This window comes from Convolutriloba macropyga, unplaced genomic scaffold (genome assembly GCF_964194025.1).
Source record: "Convolutriloba macropyga unplaced genomic scaffold, txConMacr16.3 SCAFFOLD_3280, whole genome shotgun sequence".
Classification (NCBI taxonomy): Eukaryota; Metazoa; Xenacoelomorpha; order Acoela; family Convolutidae; genus Convolutriloba; species Convolutriloba macropyga.
In genome coordinates, this window is record NW_027453499.1 from 4629 (window position 1) to 28758 (window position 24130).

General features: G+C 36.9%; 1 protein-coding gene across 1 annotated transcript; it reads right to left on the reverse strand.

The window, feature by feature from the left end:
* Positions 1-2063: 2063 nt before the first annotated feature.
* LOC142358336 (uncharacterized) lies at positions 2064-23450 on the reverse strand (the record flags this gene model as incomplete). The annotated part of the gene is made up of 7 exons (XM_075409752.1): positions 2064-3623; positions 3940-4141; positions 16983-17334; positions 17685-17830; positions 18360-18595; positions 22736-22825; positions 23235-23450. Coding segments are annotated over 7 exons (2781 nt in total), but the record flags the coding sequence as incomplete, so codon positions are not given.
* Positions 23451-24130: the final 680 nt, after the last annotated feature.

Below are 24130 nucleotides of genomic sequence, written 5' to 3' on the forward strand. Positions count from 1 at the left end.
TTTGCCGAAACCATGAAAAAAGAAAAATTGTTGAATTAACAGCAATCACTGGTATAGATTGCTTCAGGGACTTGAATATTTTATGGAAAACACAAGTAGCACGCAGAAAATTGAATTCATTTACGAAAAACACACCACAATCTATAAAATTTGAAGATAGACATGTTATTCAGGAATCAACCTTAAATAACCGTTCGACAACAAATTTTCCGGACAAACACATTACACTACATGCATCAACAGCTTGCATGCTCTGTGAGGAACGGATAAATTGTTTCTGGTCTATCTAGAAAAGAAACCTATTTTATCCTTGTATATAAAGACGTTTCGAAAAGAGAAGTTGTGTTTCAAATAAAAAAAAATCGCTCATGGACGGGTACGTTTTGCTACGATACCCATTGAAAAAGATAGAAACGTGTCGAAAAATTATTATAGAGATTTTCATTAATGAATGGGGAGAAATTTATTACTTTATCTGAAGCATAGACTTGACAACTCTACTATATCACCTCCATCACGGACAAAATCGTGTAAATTTGGAATTCAGGAATTTAATTATCATTCCTGAAAACTATTGTCCTCTTCACAAATTGAGGAAATGTATACATTGGAAGCCTGCCAATCAGAAATCTAAGGCATCTAGGTTATTAGGTCAATTTGGGCTTCGTAGGTTACAAACATGTTTGTCAGACATGAACTCAATCATAATTTTTTTTCAACCTCAAAGCATTTTTTTGTTATCGCCAAAAAAATCAAACAAAAACTGTCTTCGCTGAGTTAGGTTGGCACTTATAAGGCACCGTTTTGACGAAAATAAGGGAAGTCGAAATCTTGAGAAACCACGCAAAATCTTGTCAAGATCTTGGAAACGCTGCTGTGGGCTCGAAAAAAATGTTTTTTTTCTAAGTTTTGACTGTTATCCAGGGCAATCGAACCAAAATTTTGTCTTTGTGAATAATTTTGGGATAAAATTGAAGCATCTGTAAAAAAAAGTAAAACTTGGAAAACCATGCAAGTTCCTGCTAAGATTCTGGAAACCCTCGTGTGGTTCTTCAGGAATCCAAGATCTTGCGTGGACTTGGAATTGGTATCGTTGAAATCCCAGATCTTGCGTGGACTTGGCGTGGATGTCGTGGGTTCGAGCACTGGGTATGTAAGATTTGTTGATAGATTTTTTTCAGCGCTTAGCGCATTTCTTACATATGTTTTAGCTTTTTCAGCAGCTATCTTACATATTTTGAACGCTTTTAGTATACATTTTCGGCACTTTCAGCACTTAGGTTACATATTTTTAAATCTTTTGATTTTTTTCTACTTCTATATACATAAGCAACACCAGAGCAAGACTAAACAGCATTGCACTAGAACAGTCCAACTTATAAGCAGTTGGAAATCTGCCGAAAGACTTGAGAATTTTGTAGACTCTTAAGATAAAGCAATTATGAAGATTAAGAGATTATGTAAGAATTGTTCTGAGTTTTTGAAGTTTTGATTTTATGTAAGGAATGTGTTGAAAGATGTGCTGAATTTTTGTAAGGGATATGTTGAAATTATTTAAGGAATGTGCTGAAAATGTTGAATTCGGTATTTTTGGAAGTGCTGAAATTTTGTAAGAGAAGTGTTGAAAAAGGTGCTGAAATTATGTAAGAAATGCGTCGACAAGTGCCGAACAAGTTTTTATTCAGCACATTCTGCGCCTAAAACTAAACTTTCAGCACATTCCTCACAAAATTTCAGCGCATTCAGCGCAACTCTTACAAAATTTTCCGCTTACACTCGCTCAAATCTCGACCCAGTTGCATACAACAAAATAGATCACGGTATCGAGCCTTTCTGTTTCCGAATGCCTATTTGACGCATTGTGCAATTTTCAAAGATCTTAAAGATGTTAATTCTGCAATTATAGTAAGTCCCATAAAGTTGCAACGCAAACGAACGTTCGAAAAACACTCGACATGCAAATGAACAACGGAATGCTGATCTCTGCATGTTTTAAATGTGAACCTTGACCTTTGAAACGTTCGATAGCGTTGCAACTTTATGGGACTGACTATACGCAGAAAAATCTAGGTATTATGTGTTTACTAAAAATGAAATGAGCGGACTACCTGGACTACTACACTCTGACTGTACATTCCAACCAGTACATTGTAACTGAATATTCCTCGTTTTTCACATTCAAGCACAGTCATACTGCGACCCTTAACCCGCACTTCTTTCGCCCAGGGTACAGCCAATCGAAACAAAATCGTTTTCAAAGCCGGCAAAAATCTCATTCTTGGTTCGAATAACTTGCAAGAACCCGTCCAATTTGCTAAAATGTCTGGATACTCGTTGACTTCAGAATTCGGGATTTCTGGGCCAATATAATCAATTCCATAGGTCATTAAATACTTATCTTCGACTTCTGTAACTTCCATAAGATCGTTCGTCATTCCAGCAGAGTTTATCGAGGTACTGTCTTGGTTCTCGTTAACGTCGTCAAGAATTTTGAGGAGTTCCTGGTCGGGGTCCAGGGGTTTTGGTACCATTTTGACAGTCTTCTTTCGCCGGAATATTTCCAACACATGTACTCCGCGTGACATCATTTCTATATCACATTGGATGTGCCGTTTTTCAGGCAAGTATTTGTCGTAAAACATCAAATTGTTTATTGCAACCATTTGACCTCTGGAGCTTTGAGTTACGTCGAGATAAGAAAAACTAATTCTAACTTCGTTCACGTGCTCTTCGCACAGCAGAGTTATCAACAACTTATTTTCTTTAGTGAAAAAGTAAGGGCTTTTATGAGTTACTAGAATGGTTTTGTCAATTTTGGGCGATAAACCAAAGAATCCTGCATTGCATTTGGGGCTAAAATGTTTCCGTTTGCTCGGATGTGGTACCCGGATCATGTAAAATGCAAACATCGTCCAATTGGGGTCTTCGCCTGAAGGATATTTGCCATACAATTTCAGGAAATATTCACCTGTTTCAGGAAATCGGCACCTGAAGTAAGTGTGATTCCTATCATCGGCATCGCCGAGAACCAAAGAGCAATACTTCCGAAAGCTTTCGTGATCTTTCGTCAACTCGTACCGAAATTCAAGAGTTTCGGCTCCGTAAATTCGAATGATTAAATTTCCGCTCTCGTGTACTCGGAAATAACCCGACTCGTGATCAATAAACGAGAGGTTTAGGTACTCCATTGCGGACCGTTGGGGTCCTAACAAACGTTCTTGGGCGTCTGATTTTACTTGGTACTCAAAATCGGCTCCTGATTTTTTATGTTTTCTTGGGGTAATGTCAACTTTACTAACTAGTTTATAACATGCAAACTCGCAGTATGTTATCATTTCTTTTTCTTCTTCATCTAAGTCGTCAGTCGGTTCATGTCGGCAGAAAAACGTGATCAAAAACTCTCCCGAGAAATTAAGTCGGGTCTCGAAAACAATTTTAGTTTGATCTCTGTAGAAAAAGACGTAATTGGGAAGTTCTTCCCCTTCGTGGGGTCCTTTTGTACATAGGAGGGTTACACGGAACTGTAGCACGAATGAAATGGGCAATCGGAATACGAATTTTGCGGACCCTGTCGTCGTTTTGACTGTTGTCGTGAAATGCGATTCTTCGGTCACGTTTAGGCCCTGGAAATAGAACAAATCTTTTAGAACACTTCTCTAGTAAAATTTTCTGTTTTAACAATAAAACTTTGATTTTATAAACGAAACCGTGATTTATTGTTTAACTTTAGGATAATGTAACGTCGAAAACAATAAAATCTGAATACAAATAGCAATTCTTTTACAATATAAACTTCACTTACCAAAACCAAAATAAATAGAATGATCAAAATATTAATACAAAAAACAAGAGCAATAGTATAAAATTACAAGAAAAGTGTAATCAAATGAAGCCATGGGGTATGATAACTGAAAAATTTGCACAGAAATTATTAGTTACCATCATGAAGAAGTCGTCCCTAATAACAGCCAGTTTCTCGAAGCTTCTTTTTGTGAGGTAGTCGCTATCTTGGAGCAGTTGCCACTTCGTGTCAAATGGGAAGTGAGTGAAGATGAAGTCTTCTGGCACTGGGCAGAAGTAGTAGTCTTCGGCTGTGCCGAACCTCCGGATGACGTCTGTCAGAGAACTGGCTATGCTGGACCTGCCAATTCAAATTGACGTTTCAATGTTCTTATGCACAAAAATGAAAAGATAGATCAATTTCTATTGGACCTCTGGATGTGATTTTTTTAAACAGCTGAACTCATGTTTGGAAACAAAAATTGTAATTTTTAACACCTATTTTTGCTCAAGAAATTGGTCTGAATTGTATAATTGACTGCAATGGATGAACAATGCCACTTCCATAAGTCATGCACCAATTCGATCCAAGAATTATGATATTAATAATAGACCTCAGTTTTAGACAGTGACTTATGAAACGGCCAAAATTGATCATAATTTTCTTAAATCTGAAAAAATTAATTTTGGTATTGGTTAGTCTTCCATTCTTCAATTACAACAAAGATTTAATCTACAATGATTAAACATTATTCCAAGACCAATCACCAACGAAGTATTTGTTCCCGATCTCCCCTGAAACTCCGTTTCTATATCTTTATACACACACACACATATATATATATATATATATATATATATATATATATATATATATATATATATGTGGTAATCTTTGCAATTCTTTTGACTTCCTGCTCATTGGATGAAACGAAGAACATTTTTAACTGAAATTATGCCTCCCCTCATTGCGTGATATTAGGAAAATGTGCAAATCATCAGCTAGACTATCTTGAGTTTAGCATTGTGGATGATCGACCCATTGCTGTGATGGGCAATGCTTGTGCGAGTCGGCTATTGACAATTGACAATCACACAGGTTCGAAGCTTCGGTTAGCACCAAGCAGTGCAATTCGTTTAAAGATTTCTCAAACTAGCTCTGGAAATCCGGAAGTGTCCAATGCCGGCAACATAAATTGAATTGACATCCCATTGCATTGTTGAGCGTAAAGCTGTCATTTTTTTGTCTTCAGCAAACTTCAAGACTATTTTAGACTTGTGCCATTTTTTATTATTGTATTTGAAATCACGTTTGACTCAAATTTCTTATCAAAATAACTCAGTTCGGCCTAAGAGAACACCGACACAAGATCCAGCTTCTTTGAAATACTTTATTTCTACCCTAAGAATTTCCTCGCACTGGATTTATAATCAACCCAGACTCAAGAAGCGAGCTGACTAGATCCCAAAAAATTACGTCAATTTTAGCTGTAGAAAAACTGAACATGCATTTATGGATCTTGATCGTCCCCCTACAATCCTGAATTTTGGAAGTTGAGCGGCCTTTTTGTAAGTTGAGAACGTCTGAACACTTTTACCGGCCTAGTATTTGGATCTTCAATGGCAGACTAGTCAAGGCGGTACTAATTGTTCCGACCCACTTGTAAGGGGAGGAACTATATACTCATAGGGATTTTTCTTGTTCAGACAATTTTGGCCGATCGATATATTCATCGTAGAGAAATGTGAGTGGTATCATTAAAAAGCTCGTCCAGTGTAGAATTGGAAACTAAACAGATTTGTTTGAATTTCGTATAAATCGAGGAGTTATCGATGTATAAAGTTTTATGAGAACACAGGACAGTTGGCATGATTTTGTTCACTCTTAGCGAAATTTTCGTTCAAATTATGAGATTTTCTAAAAAATATTATTTCAAAATTACATTTCACGCTTCGAAATCAAACAATTTTGTGTTGCCAGTAGAGAAAAGGAGATAAAAAGGCTAAGTTTTGTCTCATAGAGAAAATAACTTTAAAAAATTCTAATTCAATTTGAGGGCTGTTTTTTTAGAAAACTTAAAACTTTTCATATTTTGTTTTGTTTGATTACTCGTATAGAGATTAGTCACTGTTCATATCGAAGTTCCGCTAATAACAAATCTCATTAACAGTCAAATGATTCCCAATGAACAAAAAAGTCGTTTTCAAGTAAACGCTCATCTCTTTTGGCTTTTACTGTGAGTTTTCGTAATTATTAATGAATTTTATTTCATTTTAGAATTTTAATAAAATTTCGGAGTCCTATGGGATACTCTCGTTGTGACTATAAGTAAAAAACTTTTTAATGACCATTAGGTGATTCCATCTAGTGCTTTGATTTGACAGCTAATGGTTTTTAAGATTTTTAAAATCACTTTTCGAAACATTTTCGAAAATTAACCGAACTTTAACCTATTCTTATTGATCTGTAGGTCAGTGTCAGTAATGACAGGACCCTATCTTTTCTACTGCAACCCATTTCAATTGGGTTATTGGTTCCCTCTGCTAATTAATGGTTTGGTGACATCAATGCCACCAGTTTTCATAATTCTTTAAAAAAAATTTTGGATATTTTTTTTGTAAGTTTGAAATCTTATCACATTATAATAATTTTATATTAATTTATAATAACACATTAAAACTGATATTGATAATTCCCATTGCCTTAAAGAAGGAGTTAAATGGAACTTATATAAAGTTCTCAGAGAAAAGCTTATGGTTTAAATGGCTTCGACGATTTCTGCTCTCACTTTTCTAATGAATTTTGGGATTTTGACAATATTTGTTGTTACTTTCATAGTCATAGGACTCAATGTGATGTCTTATTGATAAAATATTAGACTAAAAAATTTTGTTTCCCATCAAGGCATTACTCAGCGTATTTTTTGACTTCAGTGTAAAGCCCTTGAATTTAATGTCTGTTCAGAATTTGAAATCCTATACAATCTTTTGAAATCTTAAACATTTTCCAAATTGTTGGTAGTTCTGACTGGCTAAGGGAAGACATTCAATGCATCATAGATAAAGTGCTTAGCAAAAATCTTATAGTTTTTTTTTGAAATTTTTTGTTCTTGCCTGTGTTTGTTGTTGTTTTCTTAGTCATAAGACTTATTGTGATGTCTTATTGATAACTTATGAATGTCAAACAATTGTCGTCCCATCGAGAGATAACTTAGCATATTTATTTACTTCCGTTTAATGCTATTGATATTAATTGCGTTGATACTGCGGCTTTTTTCAAAAAATTCTTGGTTTTTTATATATTTGTTTATGTCTATTGATTTTTTGAAGTCATTTCGTTAAGAAAGAAAAAGAATCCCATTGCTATTAAGAAAACTAATTGCAAATAGAAAAGTTTTTACTGTAAAATTCATTTTCGATTGCCTCCGACAGTTCTCTCGCTTACCTTTTTTGAATTTGCTGTTTCGCGTGATAATTTTTGTTCTTTATGTAGCCACAAAATGCTGACCGGTCTCCTAAGCGTCTATTTGAGGATTGACTGAATCATGTTACTCAATGAAGTCATTTTTATATTCAATGTTCGTAGTCGGGACGTTTATGACATTATTCGTTTTCAAAGATTTTTTTATATTTTTCAGTTTTTGTTGTTCCCGTCAACTTGTAACGTATTCTCAACATTGAGAGGTCCCATCCAATTCATTGCAATTCAAACAATAACAAGTCTTTTTATTATGTCGTAATTTATGTTTTGTTTATCGGACAATATGCGTTTTCATAAAAGTTTTGTGTGTGGTCAATATTTGTCTCTTTCTCTCTTCTTTTAGCACATAGATCCTAATGATTTTCAAATGTTCGCAAGGTGAACTAACTTGTAAGTGCAAATTAAGATTGGATTAGTTTTTCTGCACCTTTAATCCGTTTCTATGGCTTAGTCTAACCAACAAGGTCATAACCAACATGGTTTCATAAAGACTTTTTAGTATGTTTATCAAAAATCATTTCTTTAAATGCTAAGTATTTTCAAGACTCTTGAAATTTTTGGTTTAAAAAAAATGGGCCTAGTTTCGAATTTCGTCTCATTATTTCTTCTTTTTGTTGACTTGTTACCTAGTCTCATTAATGAGACTTCGAATCTAACTTGTAGTTAGGAAAGAGTAAATTTGTTTAGCTAAGGCTCTATCCTATTGTATTTTTTGGCGTTGTTACTAGCTCCTTTTAAATTTAGATATTGAGTTTTTGCCTTGAAAGATTTGCTTTTACCTATTTTGTTGTTTTATCTTTTTCTCGTAGCTTTTTAATGGCAGCTATCGTGAGCACTGCAATGAGGCATGACAGTATTTAATTCAATTAGTATTTTGGGTGTTTAATGAATTCTTTACACTCAAACATCTACGTTTGATTATCTATTCACTTGGTTGTCAACTAAATCAAAAATTTAGATGAGCTCTGGCCGGAACATCATGTGCAAACCCCCTTTAACGAGCATCCTTGTTGATAACCAGTTTACTATTTAAAAAATATATTTCTTTCACGGGATAATCAAGCGGAGAGTTTTGAACGAATCGCCGTTTCTTAAGTTAGTTGCCTATAAAAAATGACCAAGACGACGCAGTGCCGCGAATAAGCGGAACTGCGGATCTGAGGAACAATCTTTGTAATGGTGGAACTTACAAATTGCCAAAATCTGATAGAAAATCCTCGAGTGTTTTTTACGACGATTTCATACCTTTAATCAATTGTAATGGTAGTTTGAACTTAGGTTAAAATAAAGGAAAAATAACTTTTGGCGAATAACAGCCCCAAAAGATTGATTATATCTCTTCGATTTTAAAGATGTAATCTTTGCATGCCTGAAAATCTTTGATTTTTCAGTTTGCGCAATTTGTTAGTGGCTCTGCAGTGAAATGAATACAAAAATAGTGTTTGACAAGTCAAATAAAATTACGGCAACAAAAAGTCATACTGCAGAATTTTTTTTTTCAAATAAATTTTTTTCATCTATCAGACGGTAAAAGAAAATATTTCATGCACTAAACACCTCAAGTAAGACTGTTTTTTAACTGTTTACTAAAAATTACATAGTTGTACACCCTATTGAGTTTTTGAAAATGAAGCTTTTTTCAAAAACAATATATGGAAGTTCACGTTTATCATTTCGAAGCATGTATATAATTTGCGTTGGAAACATCTGGCTCAAAACTTAGTGGAACTTTGATTCTAAAAATTTTTAATAAGGGAAATAAACATTGCTTCGTACACTTTTAAAAGTTTCTTTTTAGTTCCATAAAGGTTTCCTTGCCCAAACTGAAGATGCAAAATAGATAACGTTTTTAATCTTAACTTGTTTGCAATGATCAGCGCAAATGATTAAACTATTTGCCATTTAAATGAGGTTACTTGCTATTTGGCTTTGAAAAAATGGAAAGTGAAAAACAAACAAAAGATAATTCCAAGTAAAATTTTAAAATCTGTATCATGTTAAATGTTGGGTTATGGACTTTCGCAAGCGGAATAAAAAGCGTTTTTAACTAAGTAAAAGAATTAATTTCTCAAAAATGAAAGAATAACAAAATGATATTTTCCAGTAGAATTTAGAGATTTACAGGAGAGATCTGATTATTAGATCAAGATGGTGATTTGAATTTGGGGATGAAAAAGGACTCAAAAATCAGCTGTATATATACCCATTATCAGTGTGAAAAAGTCAAGATACAAAACTAATCTTAGCACCGTGATTTATAGTGGGGGTCGCAAAGGTTACCCAATATGGTTTGCTTCTGCAAATCAGTCGCAAGGGGAACCATAAATGGAATGCATTTGCACTTTTCTGAGAATTCATTCACACTTCCGGAGATATCATCATCATTTAATACGTGCTGGGAAGATTTTACATCAATTAATCTAACTCTAATAATAGTTATCTAGATTCACCAATTTGAACCGAATATTGATTCTCAGCACCATTTCTTGACGATTCATTTATATAACTTCTTTGATCAAAATCAAATTGCTTGTCTTTCTAATCTGGTAAGTCAAACTTTCTTTCTAATTCTCACTAAGTTTAAGACTATAGTTTGATCGAAATTCTAACACCCCCACTCAGACTTGAGCTGATTGCGTAGAGTCTGTTCCCATCAAAACTGCTCTGAATGTTTCCACTTTCGAAACGGGTAAGGACTTTGTGAAGATGTCCGCTGCCATTTTGTCTGTAGGAACGTAATGAATTGAAATAGTCCCATCCTCTGTTTTGTCTCGGATGAAGTGAAACTTTGTTTCGATGTGCTTGCTCCTTTTGTGCATGACTGGGTTTTGGCAGAGTCTGATACAACTTTGGTTGTCTTCTCCAATTGCTATTGGACGTTTCTGTTGGATGCCAAAATCCTCTAGAAGTTGTTTCAGGTAGAGTGCTTCCTGAACTGCTGCTGCCATGCCCTGATATTCTGCTTCTGATGAAGAAAGAGCAACTGTGGCCTGCTTCTTGACACCCCAGCTGAGTGCTGCGCCACGTCCGTTGAGCTTGAAGTAATAGCCCGTTGTTGATTTTCTGTCGTTCACGTCTCCAGACCAGTCTGCATCACTTTCCCCCACTAAATCATAACTAGCCTCTTTTGTGTAAGTAAGTTTTAAACCTTTTGAACCTTGAAGATATCGCAGAAGTCGTTTTCCGCACATCCAGTGTTGATTGGTAGGTGCATTCATGTGTCTGGACAGAATGTTGACTGTGAACATGATGTCTGGCCTCGTCTGTTTGGCCAGATACAGAAGTGATCCAACCAAGCTTCTGTAGATCCTCTGGTCCACTTCTTCGTCTCCGTTCTGTGCTGTCTGAAGTTTCAAATTCAAATCAGCTGGAGTTCTTGAGGGTTTGCATTGATCCATTTGAAACCGCTCAAGCATTGTTTCTATGTAGCGTTCTTGGTCGACTGTGACTTTGCCCTCTTCTCGTCTGATTCTTAGACCCAGAAACCAGTGGAGTCTCCCTCTGTCTTCCATGTGAAAGGTTGCTTCTAGTGCCTTCTTGACATCAGAGACCACTGTCATACTTCTTGATGCTACTATGATGTCGTCAACCCAGACCAAGATGAAGGTGTGATCCTCTGCCTCTGATCTTGCAAACAAGCAGTGATCGTTCCTGCTTCTGGTGAACCCCTGTCTCAGTAGGAAGTTTGCCAGCTCTTTGTACCAGTTGTTAGCAGCCTGTTTCAAACCATAAATTGATTTATTTAGTCGACATACTAACTTCTCCCCATCTGATCCGCGTTTTACAAACTCCTGTGGCTGTTCCAGATACACTTCTTCCAGATTGGTGAGTGCAGGAAAGCAGTCTTGACATCAAATTGGTGCATCACATGGCCCTGCTTCGCTGATAGTTGAAGTAGAATCCTGAATGTCTCTGGCTTGCAGGTAGGCGCAAAAGTCTCAAAGCAGTCCAGTCCTTCCACTTGTTTGAAGCCTTTCGCCACATAGCGCGCTTTGTATTTGTCCACTTGACCACTGGGTCCCAATTTCACTTTGTAAACCCATTTGCCCGGTATGACGTCCCTGTCTGTGGGTGGTCTCACTAGGTTCCAAGTCTCGTTGTCTTGGAGTGCCTTGACCTCGTCCTTCATTGCCCGGTGCCACTGGTCCCAATCGCCACCTTGCTTGGCTTCGTAGACTGTTTTGGGTTCCACATAGTCGCCCTCAGTCACAGCAAGATGGGTCCTGACTTCTCCAAAAAATTGCGGAACATTCCTTGCTCGTGTCCCTCGTCTGGGCTCTGCTCTGTCCGCGTGTTCCAGTGCATCTTCATTGAAGCCAACTGTCACTAACTGTGAGAAGTCTTCTGTGTCACTGTCTTCCAGTGAATCTGAGTCTCTGTGACTCCCTCTTGTTGCAGTAGATCCTTCATCTAGTGCTGTTTCTCCAACATCCGAGGCCTCTTGTCTCAGTGTTGTTTCTTGAGTATTCACGCTCCCTGCGTCATGCCACTCCTCCTTTATTGCAGTAGATGTGTCCTGTCGTTCTCTGTTGTCATCGTCTTGATGACCATCATCTGGGTGCCAGATTCCCAGTTCCGACCCATCATCTAGTAGGTCAGCCGTTTCTTTGTTGTCAGGGATTGAGCCCACTTCAGACTCCTTGATGATCACATCTCGAACTGCCATCACCTTGCGTGTGTTGGGTATGTACACCAGGTATCCGTTTTCTCCTTCAGTGTAACCCACAAACTTTCCTTCCAGTGCCTTGGGTTCAAGTTTGCTGACTTCTCTGTCCCTCTTCCTCATGAAGACTGTGCAACCAAAAATAGATAATATACTAATTGGAAGCTTAGGTTTTACACCTCTCATCAGCTCTGCTGGGCATTTTTCTTCTCCTCGTCTCACACCCAAGTTTCTGATCCTTGCTGCGTGAAGAATTGCTGCTCCCCACATCATCTTGGGAAGTCCTGAGTCAATGAGCAAACATCTTGCCATCTCCAGCAGTGTCCTGTTGCACCTCTCAGCTAACCCATTCTGTTGTGGCGTCTCTGGTATGGTCTTTTCCTGTAGAATGCCTGCATCCAAGCAGTACGTCTTGAACTGCTCTGAGAGAAGCTCCTTCGCATTGTCTTGCCTCAGCTTCTTGGGCGTCCCCACACTGAGAACAAATTTCTTCAGGCTGGCCAGTGCTTCAATCTTTGCCTTAAGCAAGTCCACAAACACAAACTTCGTGTATTGGTCTGCAAACACTATGCAGAACCGGAACCCTGACAGTGACTCTACTCTGAAAGGTCCCATCACGTCTGTGAACACCCTCTCCAGCTTCTCTTCTGCTTGGGTCTCTGCCACTCTTGGTACTGGAGTCTTTGTGGTCTTGGCCAATGCACACACATTGCATACATCATCGAGTTCCCCCACTGTCTCTGGTGCATTCCTGACCACATCCGCTTGATTCAAATGACCCAATCGTCTGTGCCACTTCCTCGCACTGTCAAGTTTCACGCTGTTGGAACTCATCTTGAATTCTAGAACGCTGCAGGGTAAGTAAAACAAATTATTTTCTTGTGTTAGTTTTACCCGAGTTCCCTTCTGGAGTTTCATGCAGCTGTTTCCTTTCTCGAAAGTGAAGCTATGTCCCCACTCCGTGCATCTTGAGACTAATAGGAGGTTTGAAGAATAGTCCGGCACACACAGAACATTTTTGAGTTCGCATTGGAATTCCCCTTTGTTTGAGGGTATGCTGATCCTCACACAGCCTCTGCCCACCACTCTGGAAGCCTCTCCGTTGGGATTTCTGACCACTGATTGAATGGGCACAAAGTCCAGAAACGCATCGATGTTCGTCACTATGTGATCTGTACAACCACTGTCCACTAGCATGCCTGCTGTCTTCCACTGGGTAAGAGCTGCCCAGCATTCCTCGTCTGTTGTAGCCAATGTTGGACCCATTGCCACTGACTCATGTTTGCCTCCATCTCTTTGTCTCTTGCATGCCCTGTCTAGGTGACCCTTCTCAACACACTTGCTGCATTGTGCTGTCTCCTTCTTCCTGCAGTCCTTGGCAAAGTGTCCAGGGATCCCACACACAAAGCAGTTTCCTTTCTTGGGTCCCTTCTTGAAGTCACGCTTCACTGCCAGTGCCACTGAACCACTTTGTCCCTTGTGTCTCTGCACCGTGCTCTCATGAAAGTTCTGCAGCCTTTTTCTCAACTCTGTGAAGTTCGTTGCCGGGTTGAAGCTTTCCTGTATTACAAAACTTTCATACCTCATTGGCAAACCATTGAGGAACAAGGCGTTGAAGAGGGTCTCTGAGACTGCTTCCCCTGCTTCTTGTAGCCTTGTGAGCAACTCCTGTCCTCTGATGAAGAAGCTGTCCAAATCCTCAGAATCCTCGAGCTGCAGTCGAGCAAGCTGTGCCACTAAAGTCACCACTGTCGGCGTCTCCACACTCTGAAATCTCTCTTGCAAAAGCTTCCAAGCCTTTGCTCCATCTCCAATGCCGTCATCTCCCACACAGTCATGTCTCATCAGCATGAGGGTTGTTGCATCTAGAGTCAGTGCCAGATGGCACCACACATTGTTCCGTTTCTCCTTGACGTCTGCAACTTCCTTCTCATATGCATCCTTCAGCACCTTGTGGTTCTTCTTTTCATCGTTGGTTGCCCCATTGGCCAGTGGCGCAGGCTCATTGGGTTGCTCCTCTGTCCCCAGTAGTGATTTGTAGAGTCCCTTCGTCTGCATCATCGCCACAAATCTTGTGCTCCAGATTGGAAAGTCCTGTGCCTTTCCTGTGTAGGTCAGCAGCTTCACTGTCTGTTGATCCATTGAAGTTTGAGCAGGCAAAACAGTTGTGAAAAGAAAAGGTACTAAGCAGAAAAGGATTATGACTGTCAACAACAAATTAGTTTTGTTTTGGAAATTAATTTTATGACTTAAAAAATTGCTGGGCCCATAACCTGTTGGGTTATGGACTTTCGCAAGCGGAATAAAAAGCGTTTTTAACTAAGTAAAAGAATTAATTTCTCAAAAATGAGAGAATAACAAAATGATATTTTCCAGTAGAATTTAGAGATTTACAGGAGAGATCTGATTATTAGATCAAGATGGTGATTTGAATTTGGGGATGAAAAAGGACTCAAAAATCAGCTGTATATATACCCATTATCAGTGTGAAAAAGTCAAGATACAAAACTAATCTTAGCACCGTGATTTATAGTGGGGGTCGCAAAGGTTACCCAATATGGTTTGCTTCTGCAAATCAGTCGCAAGGGGAACCATAAATGGAATGCATTTGCACTTTTCTGAGAATTCATTCACACTTCCGGAGATATCATCATCATTTAATACGTGCTGGGAAGATTTTACATCAATTAATCTAACTCTAATAATAGTTATCTAGATTCATCAATTTGAACCGAATATTGATTCTCAGCACCATTTCTTGACGATTCATTTATATAACTTCTTTGATCAAAATCAAATTGCTTGTCTTTCTAATCTGGTAAGTCAAACTTTCTTTCTAATTCTCACTAAGTTTAAGACTATAGTTTGATCGAAATTCTAACATTAAACAAATGGTAGTTCTAGTAATTTCCAGAAATAGAGCAATCAGTATTCTGGATCATTGAATCTTCTGGTCTTTCCATAGTCTGAATAGACATAGTCGGCATCTAATCCACTTTCGACTGAATGTGCCTTTTCATACGTAGTTTTGAATCGCAGCATATAACCTTGCGAGACTTTTGGCCCGGACTATAAGTGATTTTGATAGGAAAGAAAGAGTGTTTTTATAAGTTCTTTTGAGCAAAGAAAATAACTTGATTATCTAGTCAAAAACAAAATTCAAAAAGGAGTAAAGTAGATTGGATTAAACGTGATTAAATGGATTGAGCGTGATAAAATTTGGCAATGTTTTATGATTGTCTCGAATATCGACACATAATGAGAATAAGATTAAAAATAGTCGTCGTTGCATTAAGTCAATTTTTAAGAAATTGTTTCATGTGTTTGGCTCATTTTCCCAGACCAAAATCGTTAACAGCTGCCAATTTCAAAGATATTCAGAAACATTCATGAAAAATTAATAATTTGCTTGTAAACTTTACACGATGAAGAAACTGTAAACGAACTTATTGCAAACAGTCAAAAAATTTTTTAATTTTCAAAGGTTTACAAGTAAAATTTTTATTAATAAAAAAGTTTGGTTTTCTATGCTTACTTGACGTTCTCGATAAATTTAAGAAACAACAAGCAAACTAAAATTCGATTTCATACTTTGCATACGTCGAAAAAATGTATAATAGAAACAAGATCTGTTCTGTTTAGCCCCCCCCCCCCCCCCGCCTCCTTAATTCCCTCATTTAATTCCACCAAATTGCAAATGGGTTTTTTTATTTAGCACGTTTCTATGTTATGTCCGATTTATTCGGTAGTTTAGGTTCAAACCAAAGAAATTGTAGGTCTGTTAAGTCTTTTAGAATGGTATTTTCGGTTTCAAGCGTCAAGAAAATTTGGTTTGTTTTGGTTTTAAAACGTCACAAAATGTCATTATGTTTAGTTTTTTAGATTCGGTAAGTTCGAATTGAATCGTCTTTTTTTAAAAAAAAACAACAAAAATTAGAGTTTTCTTTACTTTTGGTTTTTAAACTAAGAAGTTATTTTACAGGTTGAACATTGATGGAGATTCAGTTCATTAAATCACGTTCACTGAGTCTTGATATGATCATGAGAAATCAAATCATAAGTCAAATTGTAATGATTTCCTTTGGCTTGAAACCGACCACACCACAATTTCTTACATTTAAAACTTAACATACCAAATCTAACAAACCGAGAATAGCGACAATTATCGAAGAAACTAAATATACTGGCAATAATCTTAAAACCGAACATACCGGAAATTCCTTTAAACACTTAAGTTACCGACGATACCAAAAAACTAAACGTAAGGGCTTTCGTCGTTTTTCTATAACTAAGACCAAGCATATATTTGGTTGAATTTGTTACGCTTACAAACTATAGTTTTTGAAAAGAGGGGGGGGGGCGTCAATTATTTCTTCGAATAAAAAAAAATCGGCCAATTTTTAAAAGAAGTAGTGAGTGAAGTCCATTTTTTTCAATAGAGACGTTTCTTACTGTGGACAATAAGACCATTTTTGGTTGACTATTGACATGAGGAAAAACGCTTTGCTTTTTTACTTGAGTTTTTTTAATGATTCCAAATGATTTCAAACTATTTGTAAAATTTGAATTAGTCGTTCTCAGATTCGTTTTTTTTTTCAATTAAAAGATCAGAAATGAACAAAAATTCGATGGGATTGTCCAATGACGAGCCAACTTAGAGTAAAAATTTTTTGGTCAATTCAACTTCGAGAACATCACTAACGCAATGTCGATTACCTTAATTATTTTTGAGTCAAAGCTGTGAACGAGTTATAAAGTCGGGTTAATTGATAATCAGTCAATCAGAAAACAAGTATGAGATATTTTTGACTTTTTTTAATACAAACAATAAAGAGAGAGACAAGAGAGTTGTTAATGATTTTGCCAATACAACTAATCTGGCCTTGGAGATTTCTCTTCTTCCTTTTAGATGTGATTTTTTAAATGAAAATTTTGTGGTTGTCATTTAGTAAATGAATCGAGCAATAATCATGCAACAACTATAACTTGAAGCTGCCTCTTTTTCACAAGCTGGAAATTTAGGAAGAAAATAATGTCTGATTAATCATCAGATTTTACCTGGATTCCCGTTTATGATGATGATGATCATTTTGATGATGATGATCATGGTGATCATGATGATCATGGTGATGATGATCATGATCATGATGATGATGATGAGGATGATGATGGTGATGGTGATGTTCATGATGGTGGTGATGATGATGATGAGGTATTGCGTCTGGAGATTCAATTGTGGGGTTATTGGGACCTCCGTTGATATGAATGTGAGGGTTGCTGAGGGACAGATGGTCGGGATCATTGGGGTGGTGGCCAGAACCACTGCTACTGGAGAGCACACTACGGTTTGAGGATGCCTGACTACCAGGTCGGGAGTTCGGAAACCGGACAGGGTCAGCCTCGGCAGAGCCTAGAAATATTTTTGCTACTGTAAAATTTCAAGTCGATTAACTTGGAAATTACAGTTTGTTTTCTTCCTTTGTTTTCTTTATTGTCTTTATTGTTTTTCTTTATTCGTTTACAGGCGTACAGATTTGGAAAAAATGGCTTCTTGGTATAACTAAGCAATATATCCTCTAGAGGTGAGCGAATCTATTTTAAAAATTGGTGCACTCCTATTGTTAGCCTGAACGAGATCAAAATTGATTTCAACTTAACTTTAATAGCACTTTCCAATCTTTTTATAGTAAATTGCATGCCAAGTCGAAATCTAAATTAAACGTAATTTGAAACATAAATTTTAATGGAAGCAGCACTAACCAAATGCAATGTCGAATAGGAACCATTCTCCATCTAAGAAAGCGGCATTCCATGCGTGCAAGCAGTGGTCTCCCAACTTATCACCTGGTTTGAAGTTGCGTGGCTTCACCCACCCCTCTATCGTCACACATGGAAAGGAGGCATACCTGCAATATATGCTGGAATTTCAACTGTACCAAAATACCTCAGCGACAGATTGATGTAATCAATTTGACCTCTCCCTTGTCGAGAATGGATGATTATCTTGTAGGAATCTGGCAGATTCTGACAGGAAGATGCGCATTCTGGCCAAAATTTCTGGCAGGTTCCTACAGGATAACCATCCTTTATAAGTCATACTCACCAAAAAGAGCAATGCTGCTCAAGAAGAGAATAGATCACTCAGCTGCAAGAATAAAGAAACAACAATTTTATATTATACTATACAACGCTTGAACACGTTCCATGTCACTAAAAACAAATTTTATCCTTCATGCTCAAGGGTCTCAGAGCCGTTCTTTTAGACAAATTTTATTATCAGCTCGACATCTCAGAAGATATCACATGATTATCTAATCAGATCTTGCAATGTAATGAAAAAATTGCTATCTCTTGAATTGGAACGTGGCATTACCCCCCCCCCCCCCACTGTCCCGTGATCCCAAATGATAATTGAGTAACGCTTCCTTTCCTGACCTGCACAATATTTCAAACAGAAGTGTGTACAAGGATAAACTTCCTCGTCTAATTCCAGAGAAGAAGGCCAGAGGTGTCAACTCGGGCAACCTGTCCATGGGTGGCGCAGACTCTATAGTCCGGGTTGTTAAATAGTGGAATATTGCCCTAGTGCGCTGGATCTCACTCAGATCCTCGTCAGTGTCAAAGAGGTACTCCAAGATCTCATCAAATTCTCGCTCAGCTGCTTGGGGTATCTAAAAAAGTCTATCAACTCAACTGAAGGGCGTCTAATTATTCAATCGCACTACTTGTACAGCTGTGAACAATTTAGAGCTCACACTTGAATTTGAATTTCTCCTGTTAATTTATAAAGCACGCAGAAGTTGTGGACACAGCAGAATCCACTATGAAAAATCCATAAATCCAAAATTTCATCAGGAGTGGACGCTTGCAAATACTAACGTATCTTAATTAAGCGCCCAGATTTTATTTAAAAACAAGTTTTTTCAACGTATCGTTTTGAATGATCAAGCTATATTGAAGTGCATTGACTAGTTTTTTAACTTTTATACAGGACATGGTCTCTTGTTCAAGCTGAGGTAGTATTTTTTGTTTCAGTAGAAAATTTATCAAAATTCTACCGCGATAACCCAGAGATGTCCGAGTTGAAACTCTTTTTGACGTTTTTGTTTGTATAATGCGAGTGGTTTTCGAGCGAGTATTGTACGAAAAATTTTGATTTGCGGTCAAAATCTCATTCATCATTTTGTTTGAATGTAACCCAAAGTATGATTTAAGGCTGAATGAAAGCAGATGTTTTATGTACAATTCACAAATTGTCAAAATTTTGAACTCGAATAAAGTATCAAAGATGGAGTCACTTGGTTTCTTTCTAAAGACAATTCTCAAAATTTTCTTTTGTAACCGTTCAATTTTTTGAAGCTTATTCAACGTTGTCCCACCATAAATAAGAAGTCCATACTCAAAAATTGGTACCACTGTAGTTTTGTAGAACATCAAAACGGTGTTGCGACTGCAAGTTCTCCTTAGCCTTGCAATTATTCCGATCCACTTCTTTAATTTTAAACAAATGGATTCCACATGTTTTTCGAAAGTTAAATTCGCGTCTAAAATTACTCCTAGATATTTGTAGGTATTGCACTTCTGAACTGGGCAGTTTTGAATGTTTGTGTTTGCTTTAGTTTCAAAAAAATTCATTACAAAAGTTTTTGACTCGTTTAAATCCAATTTATTTTGATGTAGCCAATGTGAAACTGAATGAATTTCAGTAATTAATTCTTCATAGGTTGGTCTGTTTTTGAAAAGGAGGCTGGTATCATCGGCAAAAAAATACGGAGTGGATAATTTACAAGCGTCCACAAAGTCATTAAAGTACAGTAAAAATAATACAGGACCCAGAACAGAACCTTGAGGAACTCCATTTTTTACTATTAGTTCTTTCGATATTCTATTTTTCCATATAACACACTGTGTTCTTGATTTGAGATATGAAGAAAACCAGCTTAAAACCTGACCCCTAATTCCAAAGTTTTCTAATTTTTTCAACAGCAGCGAGTGATTAACAGTGTCGAATGCCTTTTTCAAATCTAGGAAGACCGTGGTGCTATTGTTCCCTTTTTCTTTTTCCAACCTTATGTTTTCCACTACATTTACGAGTGCATCAACTGTTGATCTCCGATTACGGAAACAAAACTGATTTTCACCAAGAATTTTGAATTTCTCTATGTAGTTGAGAATTTTTATTTTCATAATTTTTTCAAATACTTTTCCAAAAGACGGCAAAATCGAAATTGGTCGATAGTTATTGGCATCAGTTTTTGATCCCGTTTTGAAATGCGGTTGGATAGTTGCTCGTTTTAGGCTATTTGGGAAAACTCCGCTCAAAAAAGATTCGTTGATGTAATTAACTAAAAATGGGGCTAAAGTTCTATCAAATCTCTTAATGAAGGTGTTAGTGATCAGATCCACACCATGCGCAAAAGAATTTTGTAGGCTCGCTATTTGTGAAAGCACTTCTACTAAATTTGTTTCATGTAGCATCATAGATTGTTCTTCAGCATAATTAGATGAAGGAAAGCTTATTTGAGGTAATTTGCTTACTATTTCATCTGCAACATTTACAAAATGTTCATTGAAATAATCAGCTATGCTACTGGGGTCATCAGTTCCAATATTATTGAAAACAAGGTTATAACTCACATCACTTCTTTTGTTCCTGCCTATCAATTTGTTTATAATTTTGTACATTTTTCTTGAGTCCCTACCACAATTTTGAATTTTGTTTTGTATGAAAAGTTTTTTTGTGTCGTTCATGATTTGAGTGCTCTTGCTTTTCAGTTGAAGATATCTATTTTTATCGATGTTGTTTTGTGTTCTCAACCATTTTGTTCTTGCATTGTTTCTCTTCGCAAAAAGATTTTTTATTCGATTTGTGACCCATTGATTCCTATTTTTCTTTTGTTTTAATTCAACCAAAGGCTGGTGTTTGTCGACTACAAAATGTAAACAGTTACAAAATGCGTTGAAAGATTGATCCGTATTGTTGTTCTGAAATATGATTAAATTGTTTTCCAGTTCCTTTTTGTATTTTTCAAACAGTATTTTGTTGTTGAAGGCAGACATACTGCGACGTTTAGATGCTTTTATCTTGGGTTTAATCATACTTTTTGTTAAACTGAAAAATACTGGATAATGATCTGTGATGTCGTAACTGATAGAATTTACTATGCATAGATTTTTGTTGATATTTGTCAGAAATAAATCGAGGGATGATTTTGTTGTCGACGTTTCTCTAGTTATACCCGAATCCATTAGGTTTATACCGTTACTAGAGATAACATCTTCAAATCTCTTTTTTATTGGAGTCAGAGATAGCTGATCTATATTGAAGTCTCCACATATAATAAGATTTTGGTTCGCATCCACCATAGTCTCAAGATAGCTGTCAAGTTCAGTCAAGAACTGATTTTTATTGAACCCAGGGGGAACATAGTATGTAATCAAAGTATAGTTTTCGTTATTTGTTCTAATTTTTATACCTAGGCTCTCATCATAGTTCGTTGGAAAGCTATCTAACAGAAGAATATCCTCCCTGCAAAACATGGCTACTCCTCCACCAATTCCCACCCTGTTTTTAGCAATTATTTTCTGATAACCTGATATATTGAAGTGTTCTTCATGGGAACCCTCTTGTATCCAAGTTTCAACAAGGCAAATCACAGTTGGTAGGGACTCAAATGTTTGCAAAAAAACCTGAAGTTCCTCAAGGTGTTTGTTTAGAGACCGGATATTAACAAGCAAGACTGTGAATGTTAGTTTTTTGATGCATATCTTTTGTTTTGCTGAAATGAAACACCGTACTTATTTTGTTTTTTGTTCATTGGTATATCATTTCCATTGTTTGTTGCGTCCATATCAGGCGAAAAAGCATAGGTTCTTTTGTTATTCATGAATGGAGTACCATTTTGTACAGTTTGCAAACTCTTTTGTTGTCTCCTTTGATAATCCGGTAGCTCGCTGATGTCATCAACTGGTTGATATCTTTCACCATCAAAAGCCCATAAGTGCGATTTCCTAATCTTATAGTGAATGTCCAGTTCTCGAGCTTTTTTTTCAATGATAACATCCTTTTTCGCCAGTCGTTCATGAATGAAAATAGGATTCCCCATCGAATTTCTCAGACCTCTTAACCATGAAGCACGTTTCAGAATTATGTCCCTTTGTTGCAAATACAAAAATTGAACAATAATAGGCGCAATGTTTCCATTTTTTAGTGGGTGGGCAATCGAGATTTCGTCGGGATTCAAACTAACCTGTAAGATGTTGTTTACTATTTGTAAAATTGGTGCGAGTACATTACCATCAGCTGGGATGTCGATGTTAGTAAAAATAAGAAACGGTCTGTTTTGATATCTTTCTACTGCTGTTAATCGTTTTTCTAACTGATAAATGTTGTTTTCTGAAGTAATTTGGTTATTCTCAAGTTTTTCGAGACGATCCGTAAGATTTTGTATGACTAGGTTTTGCTTTGTTACAGTATTTGTTAGTTTTTCAATAATTTGTTTCAGTTCGGAAATATTTCCTGTAGTAAAGTTCTCTTGGTTGGCCATTTTGATAATAAAGCAACGTGAATTTCAAAGATTTTGAATGGCATAAAAAGAGCAAGAAAGAGCAACTGCTTTGTTTCGCTTTGTTTCGTCTTGTCACTTCAAAATTCTGAATGATAATCAGAGCAGATAATCAGAACCAATGATCGCCTCAGACAAACGAACTTCTGGTCTAATATAACAAGGACATTGTGGCGGTCAGTTGCAGATCAAAAGTCTTTTCTTAGGTATTTTGTAACAGAGAATTAGAAGAGAAATGTTGTTTACAGATTCCGTGTGTATGTCAATCTGGGCAAACTTCTTCAGATCCACTTGTTTCACTCTCCTCCTCGGAGGCTGAACAGCGGGCACCTCCAACTAAAGCAAAAAAATTCAAAGATAGTCGAAATGAACGCACCAGAGGGGGCATCATGCGTTCAAAATGTGAGTGTTAATCTGAGATTCGTCTTCTTCATTCGCAATTGGGCTTCTTTTCAGTTGTTTTATTAACACGTTGCTTATTATGAAAAACATTGAGAAATTAGAGTAAATTTATTCGAACAAATTGTTCATTCTGCAGCTTTATGAAGGAGCAGAGCAATTTTTTCCCTGATATGTAAAATTAGCTAAATACATTGAAAACTTTTTATTCGATTGCGTAATTATTTTGAGGAGGTATTCATACTCTATTTCGCCGTCAAAACAATTTATTAAAACCAATCAGCTTAGCCAGGCATTACAGAAAGATTTGGCATCTGTAAATCGTCCGATGACCTCAAATTCGTACCTTTAGGAACTCCGGATCGTCTTTGAACACAAAATTGACCAACTGATCTCTGGCCTTCTTGTCAGTGATCGCCCCAGTGGGTATCTGGGCAGAGTTGCGTCTCTGTCTCCTCTGGGCTTCTGTCATGGGCACTTCCAGGAAGGCAGAGGAGCGTCTGGAGGCATCCAGTGTGAAGGAGGAGCGACGCGATTGCGTGTGAGGATCTTGGAACGAGAGCTGAAATGAACAAAATTTTTTGGCACCCGTGAATTAAAATCAATGTCACTGTAGCTCAGTGGCTATCATCAAGATCTCCGCAAACGACTTTGATCGAGACCCGAGAACAGACCATGGTTCCAATTGTGGCCTAGTCAAATAAGAGATTGTATTTGTGTGATTAATTTCAAAAACGCTGGATAATTGTTGGAAACAATTTTATTATTACCTCAATTATTTTTCTAGTTAAACTAATGTCGAACTGTTTTTCCTCCCAGAAATAAAAAAATTTAAATTAATTTTCGCATTGATGACTTAAAAGATTTGACGAAATACGACATGCTGAGGACAAATGCAAAGTCATCCCCGCCAACTGAACAAGGAGGGTCCTTACTGTGCGGACGCACATGATGTTCCGTTATTCCCATAGTATTCCAATTAGACAATTTTTAGTAGAAACAATTAATTTCAAATGCGTTAAGAATATAAATTTAATGGAAAAATCAATATAGGGACAATTAATTGAGATTAGATTCTCCGTGTTAGCCGAATTAAAATTTCAACCTGGAGTGCAGAATAAAAAGCATCCGATTTTGGCAAAATCCGATTAAAGTAATCCATATTGAAGCCAAAGATGAAAAAGTCATTCCAAAAACGTGAGGTCGCAAAAGTTTTAGATCAAATGTATGATCTTACATTTG